The 26,444-nt window shown below is 29.6% G+C and overlaps 1 protein-coding gene across 1 annotated transcript; it reads left to right on the forward strand.

The window, feature by feature from the left end:
• Window positions 1–5,688: 5,688 nt before the first annotated feature.
• On the forward strand, window positions 5,689–9,489 carry LOC101222864 (receptor protein-tyrosine kinase CEPR1). Its single transcript, XM_004136363.3, has 2 exons — window positions 5,689–8,431; window positions 8,917–9,489. Exons 1-2 carry the CDS (start codon window positions 5,971–5,973, stop codon window positions 9,297–9,299), a joined length of 2,844 nt encoding a protein of 947 aa, XP_004136411.1. The 5' UTR covers window positions 5,689–5,970; the 3' UTR covers window positions 9,300–9,489.
• The last annotated feature ends 16,955 nt before the right edge of the window (window positions 9,490–26,444 follow it).

The following is a 26,444-nucleotide window of genomic DNA, read 5'->3' on the forward strand; positions in this document are numbered from 1 at the left end:
TTTTTTTTGTATTTAAATTTATTTTGAATTAAAATAAAGAGATTGGAAGTTTAAAATTTTCTTACTAGAAAAAAGGAAAAAGAATAAAACATTGATATGTTAATCTTTGTTTTTAAAAAGTATAATTATTTCTAAACACGTAAATCTTATAACACAATCAAATTTTTAAAACTACATTTTGTTATGGATAAATCTTAAGTGGAGACCAAGAGTTTATGAAGGCTTACGGATAGAGGTGGCTTTGAAGATTTATGGAGCCTAAAATGAACTCAAATGACCCCACAAGAGAATCTAGTGTGAGTTTTTTTTCTTACGATCGCGAAAGAAGAATCTAAAATTTTGCAATAGCTTATAAATATTTTAATTTATTTTGTTATTTAAAAAAATCAATTAATAAGAAAGGTTGTTATCAACACATGTTTATTAATAAAATCTATAGAGTTAGATTTAGTGTACTTTAGTGTCTAAATTTAAAAAGAGTAAAATTACCTTTTTAGTCCATATGTGATTTTGATTACTGAGTTTTAAAAGTAGAAATTTTTAATCGTACAATTATAAAAATAGACCTATTTGATCCTCGAGTATTTAAAATATACTTTTTAGTCCTTAATTTTTTAAAACTAGATTTAAAAGGTCTTTTAAACATTCTTATACTTTAAAATAAGAGTATAAAATTATTTGAAAAACTTTTTAAACCTATTTTTAAAAACTTAAAAAAAAAAAAAAAGATATCTACATAATTTTACCTTAAAAAGTTTGCATTTTGTAAATGGAAGAGGGCGGATAAATATGGGCCTAGCCCAATTCAGAACTTGCAATTAGACGGAGCCCAGTTTTAAGCTTGGGAGCCTTAGATATATTGGGCCTGTGGGCTGAGTCCAAATACCATGGACCCATATTGTAATTAAGTTTAGGGCTCGATGGATTTCAACCCTGGTCCAGGCCCACTATCTCTTCAATTTAAAAACTATTATTATTACGAAGGGAAATTTGATTTTTTGTTCTTCAATTGATAAATATCATAGACCCATACAGAGCTAAACACTTTTTTTTTGGCACAATTGATATCATTATTATAAATAGTTTATATTCAATAATCAAACATTTTTAGTATGATTTTACATAATCATCCTCTTAAAATGTTTATTTATTTTGCTTCTTGTAAGCATCTTTCACATATATTTATAATTGTACGAGATATTAGCTTGTTTTAATATATATATATATAGGAACACTATGAATATGATATGTTATGTGTGCAACTAAATTAGGGTTTAGATAATTGTATTATATAAACCCTCTAAACTCAGTGACATTGTTAGTGAACAATATGTATATGCGTATCGATTCTCGTTCTTTGTATATATGTTCCAACAATGAATGAATAAGAGTTGTCTACCACTCCAACAATGGTAAGTATAGATGGATCCTTATCCTAAATGATTAATGGAGTAAGAAAAGAAAAGGGAGAGAATTTGACTTTTTGTAAAGCATATGTTGATATTATATACATAAATGTGTGTGGAGAAATAAATAAAGAGAAGATATTATGGTAATATATAGTAAGAATAATTATTGATTAAGTGCTTTTAGATAATGGGTTGAGACGAGGGCCTTTTAGTCGCCGCATCACTCACTTCTCTCCTCTTACTCTCTTCTTCTTCTTCTTCTTCTTCTTCTTCTAATTATTATTACTTTTTCTTTCCTCCAACTTCTTCCTTTCACAAATTTAATTGGTACCATTTTTATTATTATGATTTGACCTTCTTTTTCTTGTGGTGGATGAGTAAACGTGGGTTTAGTTCAATCTTTTGTATTTTATCGTGCTTCACTGCTTGATTAGAAAAGTTATATTTGACATCTTCGTGACGTCATTTACGTGACATCAAGATCAATTTTTAATTTCAGGAAGAAGGTGATTTGTAGGATAAAAAGATTTGAACGTTTAGGTCAAAAAGTGTATTAGCGAGTAAAGGTCTTTTTTTGGATGGATTCTTGGGGTTGACTTTGGCCAAAGGAGAGGCCACTTATATTATATGCCTAAGGACGATCCCTCTCTTGGATCCAAACACATGTGTGTGACATGCCTTATTAGTTATTTCATAAAGATCGATCTTGACCTTGGTTGGTTGAGAATGCTAACTTAGACCAAACCTCAAACCTAACTAGCTTGAGGCTCATTTTGGTCATAGAAAAAGGACGGTTTTAGTCCAAAATCGATCTTGCTCGTTCAAAGTCGGTTTAATAGATACTAATAAGTTGGATTGGTTTTTTAATTTTGTTTACTCATCCATACATTATCTTGTTTTACGATACGATGATAAATCAATATCTTGAAAACAAAATATAAAAAAGTCAAAAAGAAACAAAAGGAATCCACACTCCGTAATATCTCTATCCTTGTTAGTAATCAATACAACAATATAAAAAAACGTAACCCTAACTAATACATGAATTTGTCCAATCTTTAAGTCTCATTTAAAACGTTCCCATCTATCTTCATATATTTTTTTCCCTTTCAAGAACACTTTATAACTCACTCGTTTAAAGTTAAGAGTTCATAAATTATAACCCACAAAAATGACCTAAAAAAAGACCTTTAAACATTATTTTGGTGCCCCCAACATGAAAATCAACCTTTATAAAAAAAAATGTTAAAAGAGTATTTTCAATAATGGGTTAGAAGGAAAAACATACATAAATGAATATAAAAATAAAAAAGGTAGAAAGAAATCCAAGTGATGAGGATAAGAATAATTGTAGTGAAAAAAAAAAAAAAACACTTTATATTTTGTTGGAGATAATAATAGTGAATTCCACTAGAAAAATACCAAATTATTTTAAACACAAACCAATGAGAAATAGGCAAGTAGGAATTTCAAAATGATTGAAAAATAATAATAATAAGAATGATATATACATACATGCATATATATACATATATATAGATAGATATATATAGAGAAGATGGAATTTGAGAAATATTGAGTGGTAGCTACCAAATCAGATTCCCAAAATTGGGCTTTTAAAAGAAGTGGGCATATTTTGCTTTGCATTTTATGGACAACTCTTCCCCAACTCAGATTCTCAACTCTTTCTTTTTCTTTTGTAGGCCCCTTTTTCACGTCCTTTCTCGATTTAACATCGTATCGTTAACAACATATACACGATTAAGTAGCCTTTGTGTTTAAACGATCAAACTTGATTAACATGCATTTCAAGTTCACGTAACGACTCTTAATAACTAGTTTAACCAACTTTTAGGTCAAATGATGATTTAATCTGATATTAGAATATTAAGTTGAGGATATCAATATGCTAAGTGGTTAAATGAATACACACATGAAAAATATTTGGATTTAAATTGTGGGTATCTTTTCCATTGTCTTTCTCTCAATTATTTCTCACACTTCATCTCTTACTCTTATTTTCCAAATCATTTTTTATATTCTATATTTATTGCTTCGAAGTATGTAGAAATAAAAATACATTAGACTTTTCATTTTCTCTCTTATCTTACTTGAATTCGATATTAGATTCTAATCTTGTTTTTTCGACGGTCATTTCTAAGTAGTTAAAGAATTTTCGATCGATAAGAATTGTATTCTCGAACATCTATTTTTTATGTAAAATATTATTCTCAAATATCTATATGGTCGAGGAGATAGGAAGAAAGAAAAAAGATTAAAGTAAATATTGTACATTATTGTTATGTTATTATTTTATAGATTAATAAAAAGAAGAAAAAAAATTAATATTATTATTATTATTTACAAGCAATCTTTAAGCATCAAGTCATTATATAATAAATTTTACATTTAATTTTGATTCAATTTTTCTTTTGGGATAAAAGGTAAGTTGTTCGTAAATTTTGAAGTTTAAGGACTAAATTATTATAAGTTTGAGAGAATGTGAACTAAATCGTTATCGGATAAAATTTAAGTACTAAATTATTAGTTTTATGAAATGTTAGAGTTTAGAAGTGTTTTCTTTTATATATATATAAATAAATAAAAGTAGGTTTACTTGTTGTTTTGCTATTTTTTGAAATAGTATTCGAGTTTAAATGATTGCGTTGTTTTTTAATTGTATCTCATTCATTACATAGTCAAATTTTAAGATTGGTTTTTCGAAATCGTAATCCTTAGATACATGATTATTAATCATTAAAAATGATTTTTTTGGTATGAAATAAACATAATGTTTTTAAAAAATAAAATCTAGAGAAATTACTAATGGCAAATCAACGAAAAATATTTACAAAATACAGTAAACTTTTCGAATTTATCAATGATACACACACATAGACAATGACTTTTATAAGTGACATTGATAGTTATCGACTTTGAGAGAAGTGTATCAACGTCTATTATTGATAGATTCTAAAATGTTGCTATATTTTCTAAATATTTTGATTTAGAAAAGTGATATTAAATCATTAATAAATAGTGGCCTATATGACCTACAAAAATTTGGCTCTCACCATTGTGGTGAGAAAGATGAGCTTCGTCCTCCTTTTCAAAAGAGTGAACCCTTTAATAATATGGAATAATATCAAAGTTCCTCATCTAGAATACGATCCCATTTTTCATAATTATCTCACTAATTTTGAATCCAATAATGGGCATGAAAACGAAAAGAAAACATAACCAAACAAAGTTTGAAAATTTTGAAAATGAAGGTTAGTAAGATATCGTAGGTTTAACTTAGATGGATATTAATAAATATGTTTTCAACTAGACGATTGTAAGTTACGTTGATAATTTCATGTTATAAAGATGGAGAGTCAATAACGTTTATAACTTAGATGGTTAACATCTACGCTTTTAATCCATTTTCATTTTAAAATACTTTGTGTTTGACAACTCTTTTTCACAAGTGTTTTTCATACAACTTTGTTTGGTTTGTTGTACACTAAAAGTGTTTTTATTAACGTCAAATTACTGTGAAGTACCAAGAACAAATAATTAAAATAATGGTTTTCGCATTTGGTGGTAGGATTGGAGTCGTCGATAACGGTGATAGTAGCAGCTAAAATTGATCAGTTACCGTGATTGAAGTTAGCCATACACAATGGTAGCAGGAGAAGGTCGTTAATGAGAGTGAGATGTAAAACTTATGAAGAAATTAACACTAAAAATTGTTTTTCTAAAAGTTGATGCACAAAAGTGAGTTAAAGATGTGACCACAAATGTTTTTGTTTCCATTATAGAAACTAAGGGCTAACATTTGGACAATGACTATCTAAGACTATAATAACTACATTTTTCTATTTAAAAATTTTCAATTAGCTACCGTAGATACAACCCTCATTTGTTACCGTTTTTACTAGTTTACTTGGTTAGAGATGAGTATTAGAAGTGGTGATTTGTGTGGAAGAGTGATGGAGTGTGAGAAGTAGATGTGAATTAGTTCTAAAGTTGGTTAAAGTTGAGATATCTCAATAAATAATACAACAAATTAGGTATAGAAAAGAGAAAAGAGAATAGAAATGATATTAAGTATAAGAAATGAGTATAGGTATAAAGGAATAGCAGCAAGTGGCAATCAGTTCAAGAGGTACAAAAAACAGAGACTGATTAGATGTATGACACACAAACACAACACAACGCGTAATTTTGCTTCACAAATGGATTCCTTTTTATTTCTTTCTTTATAATATCAAATATTTGAAACGATTGAAATTATTCTTCCAAACATCACTTAGTGGAATTGCGTATAAATTGTAAAGCGATCATCTTTATTCAAACCCAAAACTTCCGAAAAAAAATTTATAACTCATTTCAACACTTCCCCCACCCCCTCCCTGTTTCTTCATTTCTTCTCTTTTAAATCTCTCACTATTTCCCACTCAATGATCTTTTCAATCTTCCCCATTTATATACTTCTCTTCTTCTTCCTAAAATTCTCAAATTCCCACTTCAAGATCTCCCTGTTTCTTTAGTTTTTTGCTTTTTGGTGTTTTTCGCTATGGCTCTCTGTTACTACTTCTTCCTTCTTCACTTTCTGGTTTCTCTTGCCTTTGGGACTGATCAATCTCTGTTTTTCTCTTTGATGCAAAAGGGCGTTGTTGGGAATTCTCTGCCTTCCGATTGGACTGGAAATTCCTTCTGTAATTTCACCGGTATTACTTGTAATGAAAAGGGGTTGGTGGTGGGGGTTGATCTTTCAGGCAGGGCGGTTTCTGGGAGGTTTCCGGCGGATGTTTGTTCTTATTTACCGGAGTTGAGAGTGCTGCGGCTTGGACGGAGTGGGTTACGTGGAACGTTTCCAGGTGGGGTAACGAACTGCTCTGTTTTGGAAGAATTGGATATGAGTTCTCTGTCTCTGATGGGGACGTTACCGGATTTCTCGTCGTTGAAAACCTTGAGGATACTCGACCTGTCGTACAATAACTTCACCGGTGACTTTCCATTGTCAGTTTTCAGTTTGACGAATCTCGAGAGTTTGAATTTCAACGAGGACAACAATTTCAAAACGTGGCAGTTGCCGGAGAATGTGTCTGGGTTGACGAAGTTGAAATCGATGGTGTTAACGACTTGTATGTTGGAGGGGAGAATTCCGGCGACGATTGGGAATATGACGGCGCTTGTTGACCTTGAACTAAGTGGGAATTTCCTCACCGGAAAAATCCCAAAGGAAATCGGGAATTTGAAGAATTTGAGAGCGTTGGAGCTTTATTACAATTCATTAGTCGGTGAAATTCCAGAAGAACTTGGGAACTTAACAGAGCTCGTGGACTTGGACATGTCAGTCAACAAGTTGACCGGAAAATTACCAGAATCCATTTGTCGTCTTCCGAAACTTGAAGTTCTTCAGCTTTACAACAATTCATTAACAGGAGAGATTCCAATTTCAATTTCAAATTCAACGACACTCACTATGTTATCACTTTACGACAACTACATGACGGGACAAGTTCCAAGTAATTTGGGTCAATTCTCACCTATGGTGGTTCTCGACTTATCGGAGAATTATTTCTCGGGTCCATTACCGACAGATGTCTGTGGACAAGGTAAACTAATGTATTTCCTTGTATTGGAGAATAAATTTTCCGGTCAAATCCCACCGTCGTACGGTACATGTCAATCCCTTTTACGGTTTCGTGTCAGTTCGAATAATTTAGAAGGTCCGGTGCCGGTGGGACTTTTGGGTCTTCCTCATGTTTCGATTATTGATTTTGGTAACAATAATTTAAGCGGTGAAATTCCCAATTCTTTTGTTAAAGCCAGGAATCTTTCTGAATTGTTTATGCAGAGTAATAAAATTTCCGGCGTGTTACCGCCGGAGATTTCAAAAGCTACCAATTTAGTTAAGATCGATCTTAGCAACAATCTCTTATCTGGTCCAATTCCTTCAGAAATTGGGAATCTCAGAAAGCTTAATCTGTTGCTTTTACAAGGAAATCATTTGAATTCTTCAATACCCACTTCACTTTCCGATCTTAAATCTTTGAATGTTCTTGATTTGTCTGATAATCGATTAACCGGCAACATACCGGAAAGTCTCTGTGAATTGTTACCAAATTCAATCAATTTCTCAAACAATCAACTCTCCGGTCCAATTCCTCTGTCTTTAATCAAAGGTGGATTAGTTGAAAGCTTTTCCGGCAACCCAGGATTATGCGTTTCAGTTTACTTGGATGCATCCGATCAGAAATTCCCAATTTGTTCTCAAAACAACAACAAAAAACGATTGAACTCCATTTGGGCAATTGGAATATCGGCTTTTATAATCTTGATCGGAGCTGCTCTGTATTTACGACGACGTTTGAGCAGAGAAAAATCCGTAATGGAACAAGACGAAACATTATCATCTTCGTTCTTCTCATACGATGTGAAAAGCTTCCACCGAATCAGCTTCGACCCAAGAGAGATAATCGAATCAATGGTGGATAAGAACATCGTGGGGCATGGTGGCTCCGGTACGGTGTACAAAATTGAACTAAGCAGTGGAGAAATGGTAGCCGTTAAAAGACTATGGAGTCGAAAGGGGAAAGACACGTCTTCGGATCAAGAACAGTTGTATTTGGATAAAGAATTGAAAACAGAAGTTGAAACATTGGGAAGTATAAGGCACAAAAACATAGTGAAATTATATTGCTATTTCTCAAGTTTGGATTGCAGTCTTTTGGTTTATGAGTATATGCCAAATGGGAATTTATGGGATGCTTTACATAAGGGTTGGATTCATTTGGATTGGCCAACTAGACATCAAATTGCTTTAGGCATAGCTCAAGGATTGGCTTATCTTCATCATGATTTGTTGCCTTCTATCATTCACAGAGACATTAAAACAACTAATATTCTGTTGGATGTTAATTATCATCCTAAGGTTGCAGATTTTGGCATTGCTAAGGTTTTGCAAGCTAGAACTGGCAAGGATTCCACCACCACCGTCATTGCCGGAACTTATGGCTATCTCGCTCCGGGTATACATCTCTTCTCTTTAATGAACTACTCATAATACTTTTGATGTATTCTACGTAGCGGCTATGCACTCATCGTTTTGAAGCTCACAAACTAGATAATGTATGTAGTTGACGATGCATCTAAGTATTTCTTCTTCTTTTCTTTTTAATGAATATGTTTAAACTACAAGTTTACTTAGTACACATCTCTTAGTACTATCACTTGAATGAGTAATACTTTGATGCATCTTAGAATGACACCTATTTTTGTGGTAAGTTTACACAAAAAATGACACACAATAAATTGTGGATAGGTGGACGACAACTAGGTCGAGTGTTTGTTTCAATGAATGTGTTAGATTACAAGTTCAAAAAGACTTTAAAAGTGCTTGATAAGTAGTCAACGACCCTCTTAAGTTATGTGGTTAGTATGTCTTTAAAATCTTTGTTTAATGATTGGGTGACTAATAATGTATGTTTGTTTGTTTTGTTTTGAATTTAAACAGAGTATGCATATTCATCGAAGGCTACAACAAAGTGTGACGTGTATAGCTTTGGGATCGTGTTGATGGAGTTGATAACGGGGAAGAAGCCGGTGGAGGCGGAGTTTGGAGAGAACAAGAACATCATATATTGGGTATCAAACAAAGTAGACACAAAGGAAGGAGCAATGGAAGTGTTAGACAAAAGGGTTTCATGTTCATTCAAAGATGAGATGATTGAAGTTCTAAGGATTGCAATTCGTTGTACATACAAGAATCCAGCCCTTAGACCCACCATGAAAGAAGTGGTTCAACTATTGATTGAAGCTGACCCTTGCAAATTCGATTCCCATAACAAATCCTCCAAACACACCACCACCAAAATCAACAACCCATTTGACCTATGAGAGATCTACACCCTCCTTTTTCCTTAACCAAACCCTACTAATTAATCTTCAACTCAATGCTATATACCATCTTTATATTTATACATACATATATATATATATGCCCCAAACTCGTGTAGATATTCTATGTCTTATGTTTGCTATCACTTTTAAGTTCATTTAATATGACTGTTATCAATATTATTCTTAACTCGTAAGTATATAGTTAAAGTGTAACCTAACATCTAATCTTAAAAGATAAAAAGGAAAAAAAGCATTGAATTTTGGAGATGAAAAAGTTTGAATGAGAGTGATTAATTGTCTCGTAGCTAGCTAGGTGATGGAAAGAATAGTCATGTGTATATAATGTTTAATATTATATTAACAATTTTGATAAACTTTTTGTCTTGTATTATACTTTTTGTGGTTAGAAAATATTAGTGAGAGTTACGTAGGACTAGAATAAATAGAATTAAGAAAGGGTTGATGTCAAAATTTGGACAGAAAAAACATACTCAATCTTTACATGCACGACAGTAAAACAGTTAAATATAAGGATTAAATCTTGGTTTAGATTATCACTAGGGTTTATAGACTAATTTGAGCTCGAGTCTACTTTATCTTCAACTTATTAACTTATTTGATCACAAGGTCGAAATTTATCGAGAAAGAGGTAAACCATTTGAAAATGGACTTTAGTATATATATATATGATCAATGTGTGTAGAGATGTAAGAGAAGTATATAGAGATTGTTTTGGTAAAATATGGAATGACAAATATTGCATTGATCCAAGTGGGTTCCTGATTCTGAATTAATATAATTGAAGGCATGATTCCAAATTCTATTGAAAGCCCCACACCCACTTCTAACCAAAAGAAAAACCCTTTACTTATCTAATGGAAACTATTGATTGATTTAGGCATCTTTATTCTTTTTTAATTTTCTCTCCATTAACTTAGCCCACATTCAAGAATAAAGCACTTTAATACACATTTATTTATAGGCTATATTATTGGTGTTTAGGATGGGAGAAAGAAAAATCCCAACATTATTGTATTCATCTTACTTCACCACATGTTCATATACACATGTGTTCATATAAATATATTACATTTAGGTGCATATAAACATTGTTACTATCGATTTTTTACTATAATAAAAGTTAGAGTATTCAATCTATATATAAATCTAATTAAGATTTAGGGTTTAGGGTTTAGGGTTTTAGTTGAATATTTATGTTTATGTTGAGAGATTTGTATATTGAATTAAACTATGTAAATATTATAGATATATTTATAAAAATAAAAAATCCTACTACCATACCAAAGTTGTTATGTTTAATTAAAATTATCTCAGTTTGAAGTGAGTTATAAATATGTTAAAATAAATGTATTAAACTAAAATGGAATAGCATGGATTATTTATTATAATAGTGTTTGAGTGTAATTTTGGATCTTGAAAACATAACGTTTAGCAAAAAAAAATCAAGAATTTTTTTGTATTAATATGAAATATTCGATATTTTTAGTATATGATTGCGACTAATTTCTTTATAAAAAAACGAACAATCGATAACTATTAGTTAAAATAATAAAAAAAAAACTTTTAAAAATTTCTTTTTCTTAGTTAATTTAACTCTCCTACCTTAAAAAGTATATAATAAAACAAAAAAAATTATATACGAAAAATTAAACCTAATGAGACATTTTCTTAGTTTTTTTTTTATATAAATTGTTTACACATTATCAAAAAGTAAACAACAAAACAACATTGAACGATTATCAAAGGATGTCTTAAAATATTATGATTTAAGGTGACACTAAAGATCGAAAGATAAAAAATGAGTGAATTACACGTGGGTTCTTTTTATTTCAATCTTTTTAACTATGCAAACACAACACAAACAGGAATGAGATTCAAAATGACCAACATCACTTCAATTTTGGTGGAGAAGCCATAAACCAAAGTGGTGGAACCCTAACCCTACTCTTTCCCCAATTGCCTATATCATAAGAAATTCATCTTTTTTTAGAAATAGGAATAATAATACTTCCTTTTTCCAAAGATAAGACAAGACCAAACCCAAAGAGCATCGAACTATTACATTACAATTCATCTTTCTTCCCTTTCTCATCTCTTTCCTTTTCTTACCTATGTTCGGATCATTTCGACTATAAACGTACCTAAAGATTAATAGAAATTTTGTTTACAAATAAAAACAAAATACAATCATTCGTATTAAAAGTTTTGTGGGATTACTTGAATGGGTATAAAAAGAAAACAATAACATCTTCCCTTTCATCTAGCTTTGTGAGAAAGTTATGGCAACGTCGTCCAAATGTACAAAACTATTCTATCTTTCTTTATCAATTTTGTTCTTATTCGTTTGTAAATCTTTCTACTCGTTTAAAAGAAAATGCAAAACTTAAAAAGAAAACAAAGAAAAGGCAGAAGCATATTCATTCTTTATTTTTATTTTGTAAAAGGATGAACAATTGGAAGAGCAACATTGGCAATAAAGAATGAATTAACCAATGAAAAGGAGAGTATCTAATCATAGCTTTCACTTTGAGGGATTAGAAATGATAGCAATTGGGTTTATGGCTATGGACGCTGGTTGGGATTTTACTGTTTTAGTGAATGGGGATTCCATTTTTTGTATTTGTTTACTTTTATAATCCCACTTTACTTACTACTTCAAATTGTATTTAATTTATTTTTTAAACGTTATTGTAAATGATAAAATTGTTTTAAAAAATATAAAAGAATTTTAGTTTCTATCCACGATCGATATTGGTATGAACTTCGATAGGTGTTTTTCAATGTACAAAAGATTGGGTAAGAAGAGAGAAATGGAAATTTTTCAATGTACAAAAGATCAAAGACAAAATTGATATTTTTAAATGTGTATTTTTTTTTTTTTTTTTTGATTAAGAAAAGAGAAAGAAAGTGTATATATGTTTACATAAATTAAATATGATAAAATGTATTGGATGATTAAGGAGAAAACAAAACAATAGTAAAACCATGCTCAACAAGCGCCCTATACTCGCTAGAAAACGAGCCGAAGAATTATTGTGGCTCCACCATGCATACATTAGGAGAAAGAAAATGCATTCAAATCATGCACAAGTGACACGATTTCCTTAATGAAAAAGGAAACCTTTAAGAGATCCAAAGAATACCCATTGATAAGATATCACCTCCAAAAATTTTGATCAACCTAAATGTACTTAGGCATGGGAGCAGTTTGAATACATAATAGCTTCTCCCAAATAGTCATAGCTTCAAAAACGTTGACCTTAGAGCACATCTAGGGATGAATTAAGTAAATGATCTTTGGATCAACATCCATCCACGATCCAATTACATCGCTAAACTGATTAACAAGACTTCATGCATTATCTGTATTCAATCTCCACCAGCCTAAGATTCTTACCTTTCAAAGCTATCTCACAATAATCACGATCTTAATTATACAACTCTTGGATAAAACCTCAGCCGAGGATCCCACCACCGTTATTTTAACTTTAATCCCATTAATATATACATGAGATGAGATTTAAACTTGCAACTACCTTATACCCTTCATAATAGCTTCACATGATTCATAGACTCATTTAAAGTAAAACTTAATGGAAGGTATGTTAAACTATCATGCTAAATAAATTCGGATGATATATGATCTATTTTAAATTATCGTATAAAATATACTATTAATATTACTTCTATTTGTGATATTTATTACTTGTCCGATTTTGTCAGTTCAAATAAGTTTATCAAATAATGTTATAGATATGGAGATTAAAAATGTTTATTTTTAGAATTCATAGACCAAAAAAACACATATTAAAAAATTTATAAATTAAAAAGACATTGATAAATGTGTATAATTAATAAAATCGTTACATTTGAAAATAATTAATTACATGAGATTAATTGAACTTAAGAAAACGCAGCCGTTTCAACTCCCAACAAGAACGTCGGTGCTCGAGCCATGAGCCCCACGTGCCCGAAACAAAGGTCATTGGGCCAACTACGCGGCCCAACATAATACGTAACAAAATAAAGTATATATCATGATTGCTTGAATTTTATTACCCATCTTTTTATTTACCAAAATAATATCATTACAATCATTTTATTTTTATTTTTAAAATTTGAGGTTACAAAAACTAATTATGATTTCTTTTATCTAATTTTTTTTTTTATGGTTTTCTATGGAAACTACGTTAGTTTTGAAAATTAACACCGCTGGCTTCTGAGTTTGAAATGTAAATAAAACAAATAAATATTTAATTAGAAAGAAAGAAAATATATTCTTTTTTAAGAACAAATTTGTATGAAGTTTATATTCTAGGTGATACATACATCAATCTTATATTAATGAGTAATAATTGCCAATAATTTATTTTAGTACAATTATTATTCTTTTTGTATAATATATATATATATTCTAATTTATTGTGACATTTATGATAATATTTTAATCCGTAAAATAACTTTTTTTTGGGGGGGGACTATTGTATTTAGTTCCAAACTTTTGAATGATGCATGCATTTCGTTATTGAATTAAAAAGTATACAATTTTAATCTTCAAATTTATAAAAACTTACTGTGGTTTCTAAATTTCTAAATTTTAACTTCTTAAATTTTTAAAAAGTAGATTTAAAAGATTTTGGAGTAGCTTTTGTTTGATTTTTAAAAAATGATTATAAGATGTTTCAAATTAAGAAAAATGTTATGCGATTGTTTAAAATAATATTATAAATTTATTTGAGAAACGTTTTAAAGAGTTCGTTAATTAAAAAATACATTTTAAAAATTCATGGTTCGAATAAATTTATTGTTATAAATTAAGTGTACATATTTAAAATTTAGGGATCAAAGGCCTACATTATTAAAAAACTAAGAGTAGTTTTCACTTTCTTTCTTTTAACCAATTTAGTCACTTATTTTAGTTTGTATTAATTTTGTCCTTGTGTTTGATATGTTTTTTAAACTTTCTAACGTAACGACTTAACGACTTAGTATCTACTCTTTAAAATGTGTCACGAATTAGTCTATGTAATATAAAATGGTAAGAATCAATGTAATTTATTGAATATACAAATTAATAAATTTATTATGAATCAAATATGTTTAAAATTTACAAAAACTACTTAAGTCCATAATAAAAATCGACACTTAGGATAGGTTTGATTTAACATTTTGAATGGTTGGTTTTTTAAATGGTAAGACTATAATATAGTAAAAGAAAGAAAGAAAAAAAGGTTTAATTATTATGAGTTGAAATAGACATTCTATAAATGGAAAAGTTTATGAAGAAAGAGGAAGAAGGCATGAAGTGGAAATTTAAATGTAAGTTAAAATAAACAATGGAGAGATGAATGAATGAAAAGACAAAATAGAGGAAGAAAGAGGGAAAAGTAGGTGAAGGATAATAATAACAAGTAAAAAGGAATTTTATTTTAAATATTTACTATTAAACTATTTATAACAAAACCATTTAATTTTTTTTTGTACCAACTCTAAATATTTTATTATAATAAAATATTTTACTTTTAAATTTTTATTTAGATCTTAAGATATCTAAACAATTTTTAAAAATAGAATCCAAATTATCTACCCATTACCAATGGAAACAAACTCTAAATTTGTAAGATGATCCCTACACTTTTAAAAGATGGTTGTGTAATACGTCTGCAAAATTTCAAATTGGGTGTGTATATATAATAAATTCATAAATTTAAATTCTATATGCAAAGGGGAAAAATGTATAAAAATAATTTTGGAGGCATTAAATAAAAGAGTTTGAAATGGAGATAGTTGAATAAAAAGAGAGTTAGAGGAAGTGGTTATGGGCATATAAATGCAAAAGAATAATGAAGGGAGGGGGTAATGTTGTAGTAAAGAACAAAGATTTTGCCTAAAAAGGGCCTATAAATCCTAAAAACCCAAACCAACCACACCTTTGTTATTATCATCACAATGCATAATATAGAATAACATTGCAAAAAGTAAAATAAACAAATAAAATTATGAAAATGAAAAGACAATTTAATGAAATTTATTTTGATGATTTCTTCCTAGTACTGTCTGCTTCTGTTTGTGATCCCAAAATTGAAATTGCCCCCACACACACTTATAGAGGTGTCAGCTTAGGGCATCATCTATACACAACCCTTCATTCTCTTATCACTTTCCTCCTTTTTCCACAACTTTCACTCCTTTCTCTTATCTTCCTTTCACCCTCCCTTCTACTAAATATTCTCAACCCTTTTCCTTTAGTTTGATTTACGTAAATGTATGTTTTGTTGCAAAATATATATATACATGGTTTAATTACTAACCGTCTTAGTTATGTCTACAAGACAAAGCGAAAACAATAATGTTATTATTAACTATAATAGAGAATGGTTCATAGTACAAATAGTGCACCTTAACCATTAGGGTTGTATAATTTTATAATTTTCACGAGTTGTTTACTTTTTTAAAAGAAAATTGTCAAAAACTAAAGTCGTGCGTAATTATAACTATTTAGATTTGTAATAATTTGGAGATTTTAGGTGTCAAACTTAATCGTTTATCCAACGAGCATTTAACTCATATGGTGTTTAAATGTACTAGCTAGTAATTACAAAGATTGTGATTCGAAACGGTATACTTCATTGAATTTTTATACGATGGTACGATAACATTTATTATTATAATTTTTATTTGTTAAAATTAAATTAACTTTCACATCTTAATTTTTCTTTAATTAATTTTAGACGGATGGTTTTGAAATTTTATTAATGTTTTTGAATAATAAAAAAGGGATTTAGAATTTGATTAATATATATATATATATATATATTATTTTATTTTATACATTTGAATCTTTTTTCTTGAAATAGTCAAATAAGTGACAAATTTTCATATATAAAAATTGATACTCCCAATGATAATTAAAAAATGTATATGTATTAAAGAACTAAATAAAACAAAAATGTAATACTTTGATACATCATCTATCTTCATTTTTATGCATCTATTTTCATCACTAACATTATAAAAAAATCAAACAAAAATTTACGACATGATAAATTATGATTAAACAATTTGATAAAATATGTTTGAAATATGGAGTACGAAAATTTAATCTTTGTGACCGGATGGCATCATTTCCATGTACCAACTAATTGGTCACCAACCCAACATCTTTCACTATCTTCCATGTATTTTACAATAAAATCCCCATCCCCAAAAACCATATCTTTTCATTTTTTTCCTCCCCAATATTAAATAAAATATCCTTTCCCCCCTCCCTCTCCTTTTTTAATTAGTAATTAGTGATTTAATTTCTTATACTTCAAAAAGTGGTTCATTAATAATATAACTTCTTTTTATTCGTTCCTAATAATAAAAAAAGGTTTAAAGTGTAATAAATAAGACATTAATAGGTTTGGGTAACAATAAATATATTGTTAGTTGAGAATTATAACAATTGCAAAAGAAAGTAACAAACCTTTTATTTAGACATTATTAATGAGTAAAAATGAAAAACATTTTGAAATATATAACAATAAACAGAAATACTAATAAAATATAACAAAAATATATGTGGATTGAAATATATGTGGATTGAAATATATGTTTATGATATATATATTTTTTAATTAAAGAAAATGAATGCAATATGAATTATTTTGTATTAATATGTACAAATTGTAGGGAAATCCTACATCATAGCAAAAGTCAAAATGCAAGCTGTGATGATGGGTGGGATGTGCTTATGGGTGCACCACTCTAAACTTTGATTTTTTGTTTTTTGTTTTTCTAATTTGTTTAGGAAATTTCTATGAAAACAAGAAATTGGTATTTTATTTTTGTAAAAAGATGTTAAATTATTAATGGGGTTGAATGGAATGGGCAGGGAAATTGAAAGCGATTAGCGAGAGAGCGAGAGAGAGAGAGAGAGAGAGAGAGGAGAGAAAGGGACAGAGACAAAAAGGGGGAGCTGTTATTGCAAAACAAGAACAGAGAGTGTTGAAAATGGCGTTTCACCGGCCAAAGAGCTGAAAAATCTCTCATTAAAACTACCCTTCTTTTTCTTTTTCTTTTTTCCTAAATAAGATGAACTTTTAGACAAAACCCACATTTCTTCTTCTTCTTAATCTTCGCTTCCTTCCTTGCTTCCCAGAAAACCAGGCAACTTCCTTCCTGTTTCATCTTTCACTCTGTTTTCTTCAATGGCTGCGATGGATTGCAGGTTTTTCTCTTCCACATTATGCAATCACCAAGCTAACCTTGGTCCCCAACAGGTAACTTCTCACTCCGCCTTTGTAAATCGAAGGTCGTTTTCGGGCATTTACAGATAGTTGCAGTACAATGTAGCTTCTCTCTGTTTAATCCTCTCATTGCGTCGAAAAAGGCAGACAGGATGGAGCCAGGCAAACAATACCGTATATATAAAAATAGTTTCTTCTTCGTCTCTCCCGAAAAGAACACAAAAACATTCGTACCCCTTTTGGACTTATTGTTCTTTTTTTGAGGGGGGGTTTTCTGGGGTTTCCCTTGAGTTTTAAACGAGGATGAACAGCATACCTTTCTTCATCCTTAATGGGTTTTTTTTCCGAATGCCCGATTTTCAGCTCAATGGGTGAGAAGCATTTTGATGATATTCCAAATGTATTTATCCAGATAATGATGAGGATGATGTATGCTTTTCCAAATTTTCATTTATTGGGTTCTTTTTTCTTTTCCCCCTTCATCAATTAATAGAAGCATATGTTCATTTCATTCTCTTCTTTTACCCTTCTCCTCTTCATTTATTCCTGTTTTGTGTTTTGTCTTCCCTTCTTTTGGTAACTTCTATGTTTGTTCTTTGTGTTTGTTTTGACCGTCCATAGTGTATTATTGGATGGCAATGTTCAATACTATTTGTTGCTAATAAGGGACTTTTGAATCCAAGATTTAGAAGAGGACAAAATATATTTCTCATTTTACAGTAGTTGTAGGTAGCATTGGAGTTGATGTTACTGTCACAATTTGTTTTGTAGAGAATATATTGGGAGAAAGGTTATCTTCAGTTGTTTTGACTTGCTTGCTCACATCGTTCATTTACAATGATTTTGTTTTTAGTCAACAGATGAACTAAATAGGTAAGAACAATGTGGAAATGAATTATGAACTTGTCGTTGCTGGCAAGGCTTTGGTATGTTGATTTCTAAAAGTTTGTTTACCCAGTATGCAGGGTATGACTACGATAATTCTGAGGCATTAATTGATATTAAATAGAGTAGACGTTACAATCTATGTATGATTTTGACACATAACTAGAGATTTACGAGTTTATATTTGCAGAATCACAAAGTAGAAATAAAGGTTTCTTGTCCTGTGATTTTAGTTGTTTGACAAATCTCTCCTAAAACCAATTTCACGACAGTTCAAATCCATCCATTTGTCTGTTAGAATATGTTCTAGCTTGATAGCTTTTGAAGGTTATGCTTTGGTGAATAGAATACTCTTGATTGACAACAACTGGATCCGGCTGATTTTTTTCTTCTTCTCATGTTCCAATTCCAATATGCAATGGATTAATGTCTTTGTCTCCATGTACCAGTCTGCTTCTTTGAACAAAATGCAATTCTCTCCGCTCTGCTTTCTTAAGCAATTTTGTTACTTGGAACTTGATCCTTGATACTCCTATTGTTCAGAGGACATATATTCCTTTTGAATTTCCCTTCCAAAACTAGAAAAATGAGTTTGAATTTCTATGTGTTTTATCCTTAGCATGATTTGTTATGTAGCTGTCTGTGCACGTTGTCCTAGCATCGTATACTCCATTGAGTAATTTCTGATGCTTATTATATGGTATTTGTTCTTATGGCTGGGAGCTCTTGATTTTATAGCTGAGCTCATCTTTAACTTTCTTCTGTTGAAACCTACCGTACAATTTTGTCTCGAGGAAATGGCCCCCCTCATGTTAGAGAAAGTTCTCAAATAAAATTCCGTCCACACGTACCCCATTCAGGCATATGAATATTGTCAAGCCTTCCTGAACAATACTGAAGCTTATCCTTTATGACACAGATACTTCGGTCAATTGTTGAACATGGCATTTTTTAAATTTCATTTACCTGATATTTGAATGTCAAGGTGAATTGAAGGAAGTAAAGATGTAGTAGGTAATTAATCTTACACGTCCCTATATGAAAACAGTTCTCTTCTCGTCCTTGTTAAATCAAATGTGTTAATCATGAATAATTTTTATTGTTGTTTTAGATTCCAGTCTCTGAGGCAGGCTGTAGGATGTGACAATTTACAATCAATGCATGAGACTGATTTTTAATAAACTCATGGTTTTGGAAATGGTGGGGCATTTGTGTGTTCTTTTGTTTGTTACCCAATTGCATTTGTAATAGTAATTCGAACAAGGAGAACATGTGTTGAGATAAAAGAAAATACATGAATTTAATCTCTTAATTTAGTTCATTTAGAAACCATCATGAATTGACCTAGTTATAAAAAGATAGACATAGTTTCAATAATTAACTAAAAAATCATAGGTTCAGTAGAAATTAATTTATTACAATTCTTCAATATAAAAAAGTCAGTTCATTAGGACACAGGCGTCTTCCTTGAAAATACATGGAAAACACTCCATTTCTAGATATGTTTCAATGGCCATTTTTGTGTAGATTGTAGAGTACCACATTGATCTCTGAGATTTAGCTCGGTTATTGCCTCTGATGGAACTATATATTTTTTTCTCTATCTAATCCTTTGTAATATACTCATACAATACATAAAAATAGGAATTTTCGTTAAAATACTGTGGGGGGGAAATGTATTGAATGGGATTTGATGTGCAGCATATGGTATAAACTTGGATTCCCTGTCATCTTGTATACAAACTTCTTTACCTGTTGGATCAGGATGGAAGGAGTAAGAGATGTGCAGAGGTGTAGGGTCCCATGCCTGTCATGTAGAGTGTTTTCAATGTGATTTGTGGTGAAGTAGCATGTAGAAGGAATGAAGGGTTACCTTACCAGTTAGCTGTTATAAAGAAGTAAGAAACAGAAGGCTGTGGTGAATGGAGCTGGAAAAACAAGTAAAATATTATATAAAGTGTATAAATCAGAATTATTTATAAGCGTAATGATGAGGATATCAAAGTTGATGGAGTAAATGTTTAGCAGGGCAATGAGTTGAGAGAGAAGAAGAAGAGGAAAAGAGAAATGTTGGTGGTTGGGATAGAAGTAGAATTGTGGTAAGAGTGTAATGTGATGGGGTCCAAAGAGAAAAGTATAGGACAGGGAGTTTAATAGAGTAAAAGTGAAGGGTCTATGTTTTTTTTTTTTTCCACACTTTTTCATTGAATGTGTTTATGTGTTTAGTGTTGTAAGAGAAGAAGAAGAAGAAGAAAGAGACAGAGGGGGGCAGGGAGAAACAGAGAAGCAGAGTCTCCTTTTGGGTTGGAAGTGTGAGTATGATTAGAAAAAAGCAGAGGTTGAGATTGGGTTTGTGTGTGAAACAAGCAAGTTGGTATTGCATTATTATTATTATATGATGAATGAATGTGTGTATGAATGTATGTATGTATGGTATCATTGAAAACCCCAACCAATGTTAATGGGTTGGTGGAATTGGGGATGCTGTTTTTTTTCATTCAAAACCACAACTGCAACTGCGCAACAGAGAAATGGGACACTGAGCAGATCAGTGGGATTTGATGGATGTCTGTTTAATACTTTACCATCTCCTCTTATCTCATCTCTTCCCTTCACTTTTCTCTGCCCTCTCACTGCTCCTACACTACACACTAGGCATCTTTTTCTCTCTTTTTGCTTCATCTTATCTCTTCTACCAAGCCTATGGGGGGTTTGGCCATTGAGTGTAGTTAATATTTAAAGTTCCCAAGGTTTGTCTATTTGTAGTGTAAAGTTGTAAGATTAAGTTCATCGATAATTGTGAAAAGATAGATTAAAAAAGTAAGACAAAGTTATTTTGTTAAGTGTGAAAAGTAGAGATAAAAGGGAAAACAAAGGTTTTCTTTGGTAAATACGAAAAGTAGAAAGAAAAAAAGATAGATGGAGTTGGGATTTAGGGTCATTGGAGGTGAGCTTGATAGATTAAAAAACCGAGCTCATCCATCAAACAGTAGTAGGACGGTCAAAAGAATAAGATGGGTCAATTGGTGTTGGTTTTGGAAGATCCTAAATTGTTAGATTTTAAAGATATTTTTAAAAAGTTACACCAACCAACCAACTTTTACTCCTTGAAGATCGGAAACAATTTAAACATTTACAGACTTAACCACAATCGATTAAGTGATGAGTTGGTTGAAAAATCAACTTCAATTGACTGATGTTTTTCCCTAATTTACACTAATTCAAGAAATTGTTTGGCCAAACCACATCTTAAATTTATGTTTTGGGCAATCCATCTACTGCCTAGGTGGGAAATTACACCTACTTCCACCTCTGATTCTTTTCTTTGTAACCTTTCTCTTTCATCCTTTGTAAACTACATCTTTCTGTACTCTCCACATAAACTATTGATTATAATAACTAACGTTGCGTCTAAAAGAACTACCTACCTCTATTGTCCATAAAATTTCAATTACATTTCTTTCTTATAATATGATTTTTAGTGATGAATGTTAAAGTAGGATGAAATAATTATTGGAATTCCTATTAGCTCTTAGAACAGTAAAACTAAAACAATTATTTTAGTTATAATCATTTTCAAGTATATCGCAATGTCAGTTTATCAGTAGCAAGTTTTACCTTTTACTAACAGAAAAAAAAAAAAAAAAACTTTGTGCTGAGAAATAATTGAAAATATCAAATTTGAATACCATTTTTTCATAATTTAAACAATTTAATGATAATAAGATTTATTTTTATATCATTTAACTTCCATTTTAAAAAAAAAAAACACAAATGAAATTATTTATAAAGGTAAACCAACGGGCCGCGTCGGTCTTCGATTATGGGCTCATCTTTAAAAACTTTGGGCCATGCGTCGATAAGTCCTAAAGACGTCTAGCCTCTAGGTGACGTATTAGATTTTTTTTTTTAATTAAAATTTTATTACTTATAATTTGAATAAAGTTAGAATTTAAGAAATTTTAAAAGAGTCGTGAAATTTGATTTGTATTGATTTTTGTTGGAGTGATGCAATACCTAATATTCATCCTCTCAATTTTAAATTGTTTCGATGGTCAACTCGAATCGTTATTTAATTAGTCATTGGCCTATTTTATTATGTTTTCAATATGACCTAAATTTGATCGAGCTAAGTAAATGGTCAACGTGCTATGATTTAAATTTTGGACACAAGATTTTAAAATATTGTGCATGAATCAAAGATTAAACCTAACCGACTAACCCTTAAGAAAATAATCTTAAAAAGCGAGATAAAGGATGTTGATTATAGATAAAAAGGCAATACTTTTAACAGTTAGCTCGTATTGTTTTGTGAGATTTTAGGAGATACTTAATATTCAGGTTTGTTTCACGTTACTTCACCTCTTAAAGTTTAGTATATTACATTTTAGAAAACTATAGAATTCATTTTATGTGAGCTTTTTAATACCTTGTATAAATGTGAGATTTTTATGTTTGAGATGTGAGCGTACGTTCTCGAAGACAAACATTAATTATCTTAGATATTTAAATTTCAAATATGTAATATTTATACCTATGATGAGACGATGTCGGATATCAAAACAACGTAAGTGTATAAAGATTTTATTGGTTTAAATCCTATTTTGATTCTTAAACTAAATCTGGTTATGTTTTGGTCCATAAACTTTTTAATTCTTTAACGAAATGATGAGGTGACTTCATCGATGTGCTTTTTTCTCTCCTGTTCTTCCAAAAAAAAAATTTGGGGACAGTTTGAAATTCATTTGAAAAATATTTATCTGCAATTTTGTAGAGTTTATTTTATACATGAGTTGTATAATTATTTTTATTTTACATTGTCATATGGATGTTAAAATCAAACGAATATGTCACTCTATTTTCTTTTATTTTTATCATATTCTAATTCTTCTAATTTATATAGAAATCTAATTTCTTTTCCGGAGACAAAGGATTATGAATCATATTTTCGAGAAGACGAGAAAATGCAATTCAAGTATCAAGCCTAGAACAGGGAAAATCAATGTCAAACGAGAACTTATAGTAGGTGGTCCGAGAAATCTAACGAAGTTTCTTATTTTTTTCTTAAAAGTAAATATTTTGTAATCTTTCATACTAGAAATATTGTCGAGAGTCTTCTATCCTGATTCCAATTTGAAAAGAACAAAAAGAGTAAAAGGTGAAAGAGTCGGGGAAGCAATGTAAGAAGAGATTTGAGTTTTGAAGAAAAAAATAAAATTAATTTTTGGGTTTATTTGATAAACATGTTGATTCTAATTTCGTGTTGACACAAGATATTTATAAAATAAGTTAGCAAAATTTTAGTTATTTATCAATTTATGTAATATGATCGATGAACCTAAAGTTTAACCATCCAAATTAAAAGTTAAAACGGATGTTTTTTAAAATTTAAGAACAAAAAAATATATATACCAAAATTGAATTTAAACCTATTTTAATTTATTATTTCCACTTCCACACCACAATTTTCCAATTAAAATTCCGCCCACCAAAGCATATGAATTGGAATTTGGAATTTGGAAACTTTGTTAAAAGCAAAAGAAAAAGAAGGATTCGGAAAAAAAAAAAAAAAAAAACACTTTTAATTGTGACCTAAATTTAATTTTGGGAATTGGATTTTGAAGAAATAATTTATCAACACAATAAAAATTATATATTAGAATAATTTATCATTTATTTCATAATTTAACATCATATATTAATTTATTTAGTGTTACTATCATAATTACAAGTAATGAATAATGGAGATTATGTACAAATAATTCTCTATAATATATATAATATATTGTAAGATTTGAATTTTGTTGGATGATGTAAATTTATTGCATCATAACAAAATTAAAAGTGTATAGTTTTGATAATGATTTTGAAATTAAAGAAGAAAAAGAAAAACTTTTAAAGGTTCTTAATTACTTTTAAGTAAGGAAACAAAAATATTTTTTATCTCTTGTTTTAGATCTCATGACTTTTTAAGATCTTACAACTAATGTAATATATTTGGAATAAAATGAGGTTAAGATTCTTTTCGTAATGAAATTATATTTAGATGGTTTTAAAATATCAAACTTATAATTGAAAAGTTCAAAAACTTATTCGATACTTGTTACTGTGTTTACCAGAATCAAATGAACACATAACGTAAAAGTTCATATACAAAAATTATTGGAATTGTTCGATGATAACGTGCCACTCGCATATTCGATCCCTATGTTATTGGAAGATATATATTAAGGTTTGATGATTATAATTTTTCCTTTCATTTTCTGCCTTTTAATTTCTATATTATTGTTATATACACGTGTTAGATTATTTGACAAATATTAAATTAGTTTTATTTTTTATTTAATGATAGATAAAAGATTTTTCTTAAATATCTCTTTAATGAAAAAGATAAAAGATATTTCTCATATTTGGGAATACTTTATTGTAAAAAGTTATTCTTTACTGGCTCTTTAAAAAGGAGAAGTTTATTCTTCACAGTTAAGTTTATATTTTTGGTGAAGAATCTGTACGAAGGTAAACTGGTTACTTTTTGCATTTTGACAAATTATTGAAGATCGATAAAGGATTTGACAAAGTATCGATTGATAAGAAATATCAATGAAGGCAATTCAGGGGAGCTTGAATTTGTCTTCGACGAGATTCAAGTTTACCGCCATGGAAGCCTGAGTTTATACATTTAAGTTATGGTGATAACTTGTTAATGTAACTTTAGGGTTTAAATTACAAACTTTTGAATCTTACTAATATTTCTTATATGAACAAAAAATATTTATGTATGTATGTCGTATTTGTCGAACTGGGTTATCAAAATCTTTTGTGTTATTTATTCATTTTGTTACGTTTGTTGAATTTTTACCTTAGCTAATTATGCGACAGATAACTTTAGATATAGCTGAAGATGATTTTTAATCATATTTCCTTTTCAATAAATATATATATATATATATATATATATATATATATATATATATATATATATATATATATATATATATTTTTTTTTTTAATTTTGATTTGGTTGTTTTTGTCTATAGTCCTTGTTTTTAATTTGAAAACAAAAAACCCATATTCCACTCTAATGCAACCCAACAACGGCTAAATGCCAATAAAAACGGTGATGTGGTGTTTGAAAGAGGGTGATATTTTTTTTTCTTATTATTATATATATTTTGTGTTTATGATTAAGAACGATGATCATATAACTCGTTTTGTAATATGAATAAGAACAATATTCCTATATTGTAAGTATGTAATGACCAACTACAATTCTATTCAAGGATATAAATATATGCAATTTGTTTTGGATTAATTCAAGAAACTTAAATAGTTTAGTTGATGGAAAGCTTAAATTCTTGCTTAAATAGCTAGCACCTCACAAAAGCATCGATTTTCTAAACTAAAAAAACTATAGAAATTTTTAGTTGCACTAAATATTGATTTTAATACAACGCAAAAGGTGCTTGGAATGGTCGCAAAATAACCTTTATTCAATAACATTATCTACCACTAAAACATCACATTTAGAGACGAGTATACTACATCACTATAAAAAATAAAAAGTGACAAAACATATGTTACTAAATGTAAAACATCTAGTAACGCACAAACGTCACTAAAATTAAAGTACCCACAAACTTTTAGTGGCGTTTTTTCTCAACGTTTTCTATGCGTCACTAAAAACTCAATTTCTTGTAATGTTAGTCTTAATCAAACTAAAAAACTTAGCTATTTTATTTAAAATATAATCCCGTTTAAAATTGATGAAGGACTAAGCAAATAAACACAAGAACATAGGCTAAAACGTCAAAGAAAAATACTTTAACAAAATAATAGCCACATGTAATAGTATACATATTGGTCTATGGCGATTAATCGTATTATATTTAAATAACTCAATCTTTTTATATTATAAACCGTTAAAGTTTGTCGTTAAAGTTGAATTAAATAATGGTTATATTAAATGAATAATAATATAGACATAAAAAGGAAAAAACTTTAGATT

This window comes from Cucumis sativus, chromosome 3, assembly GCF_000004075.3.
Source record: "Cucumis sativus cultivar 9930 chromosome 3, Cucumber_9930_V3, whole genome shotgun sequence".
Lineage (NCBI taxonomy): Eukaryota > Viridiplantae > Streptophyta > Magnoliopsida > Cucurbitales > Cucurbitaceae > Cucumis > Cucumis sativus.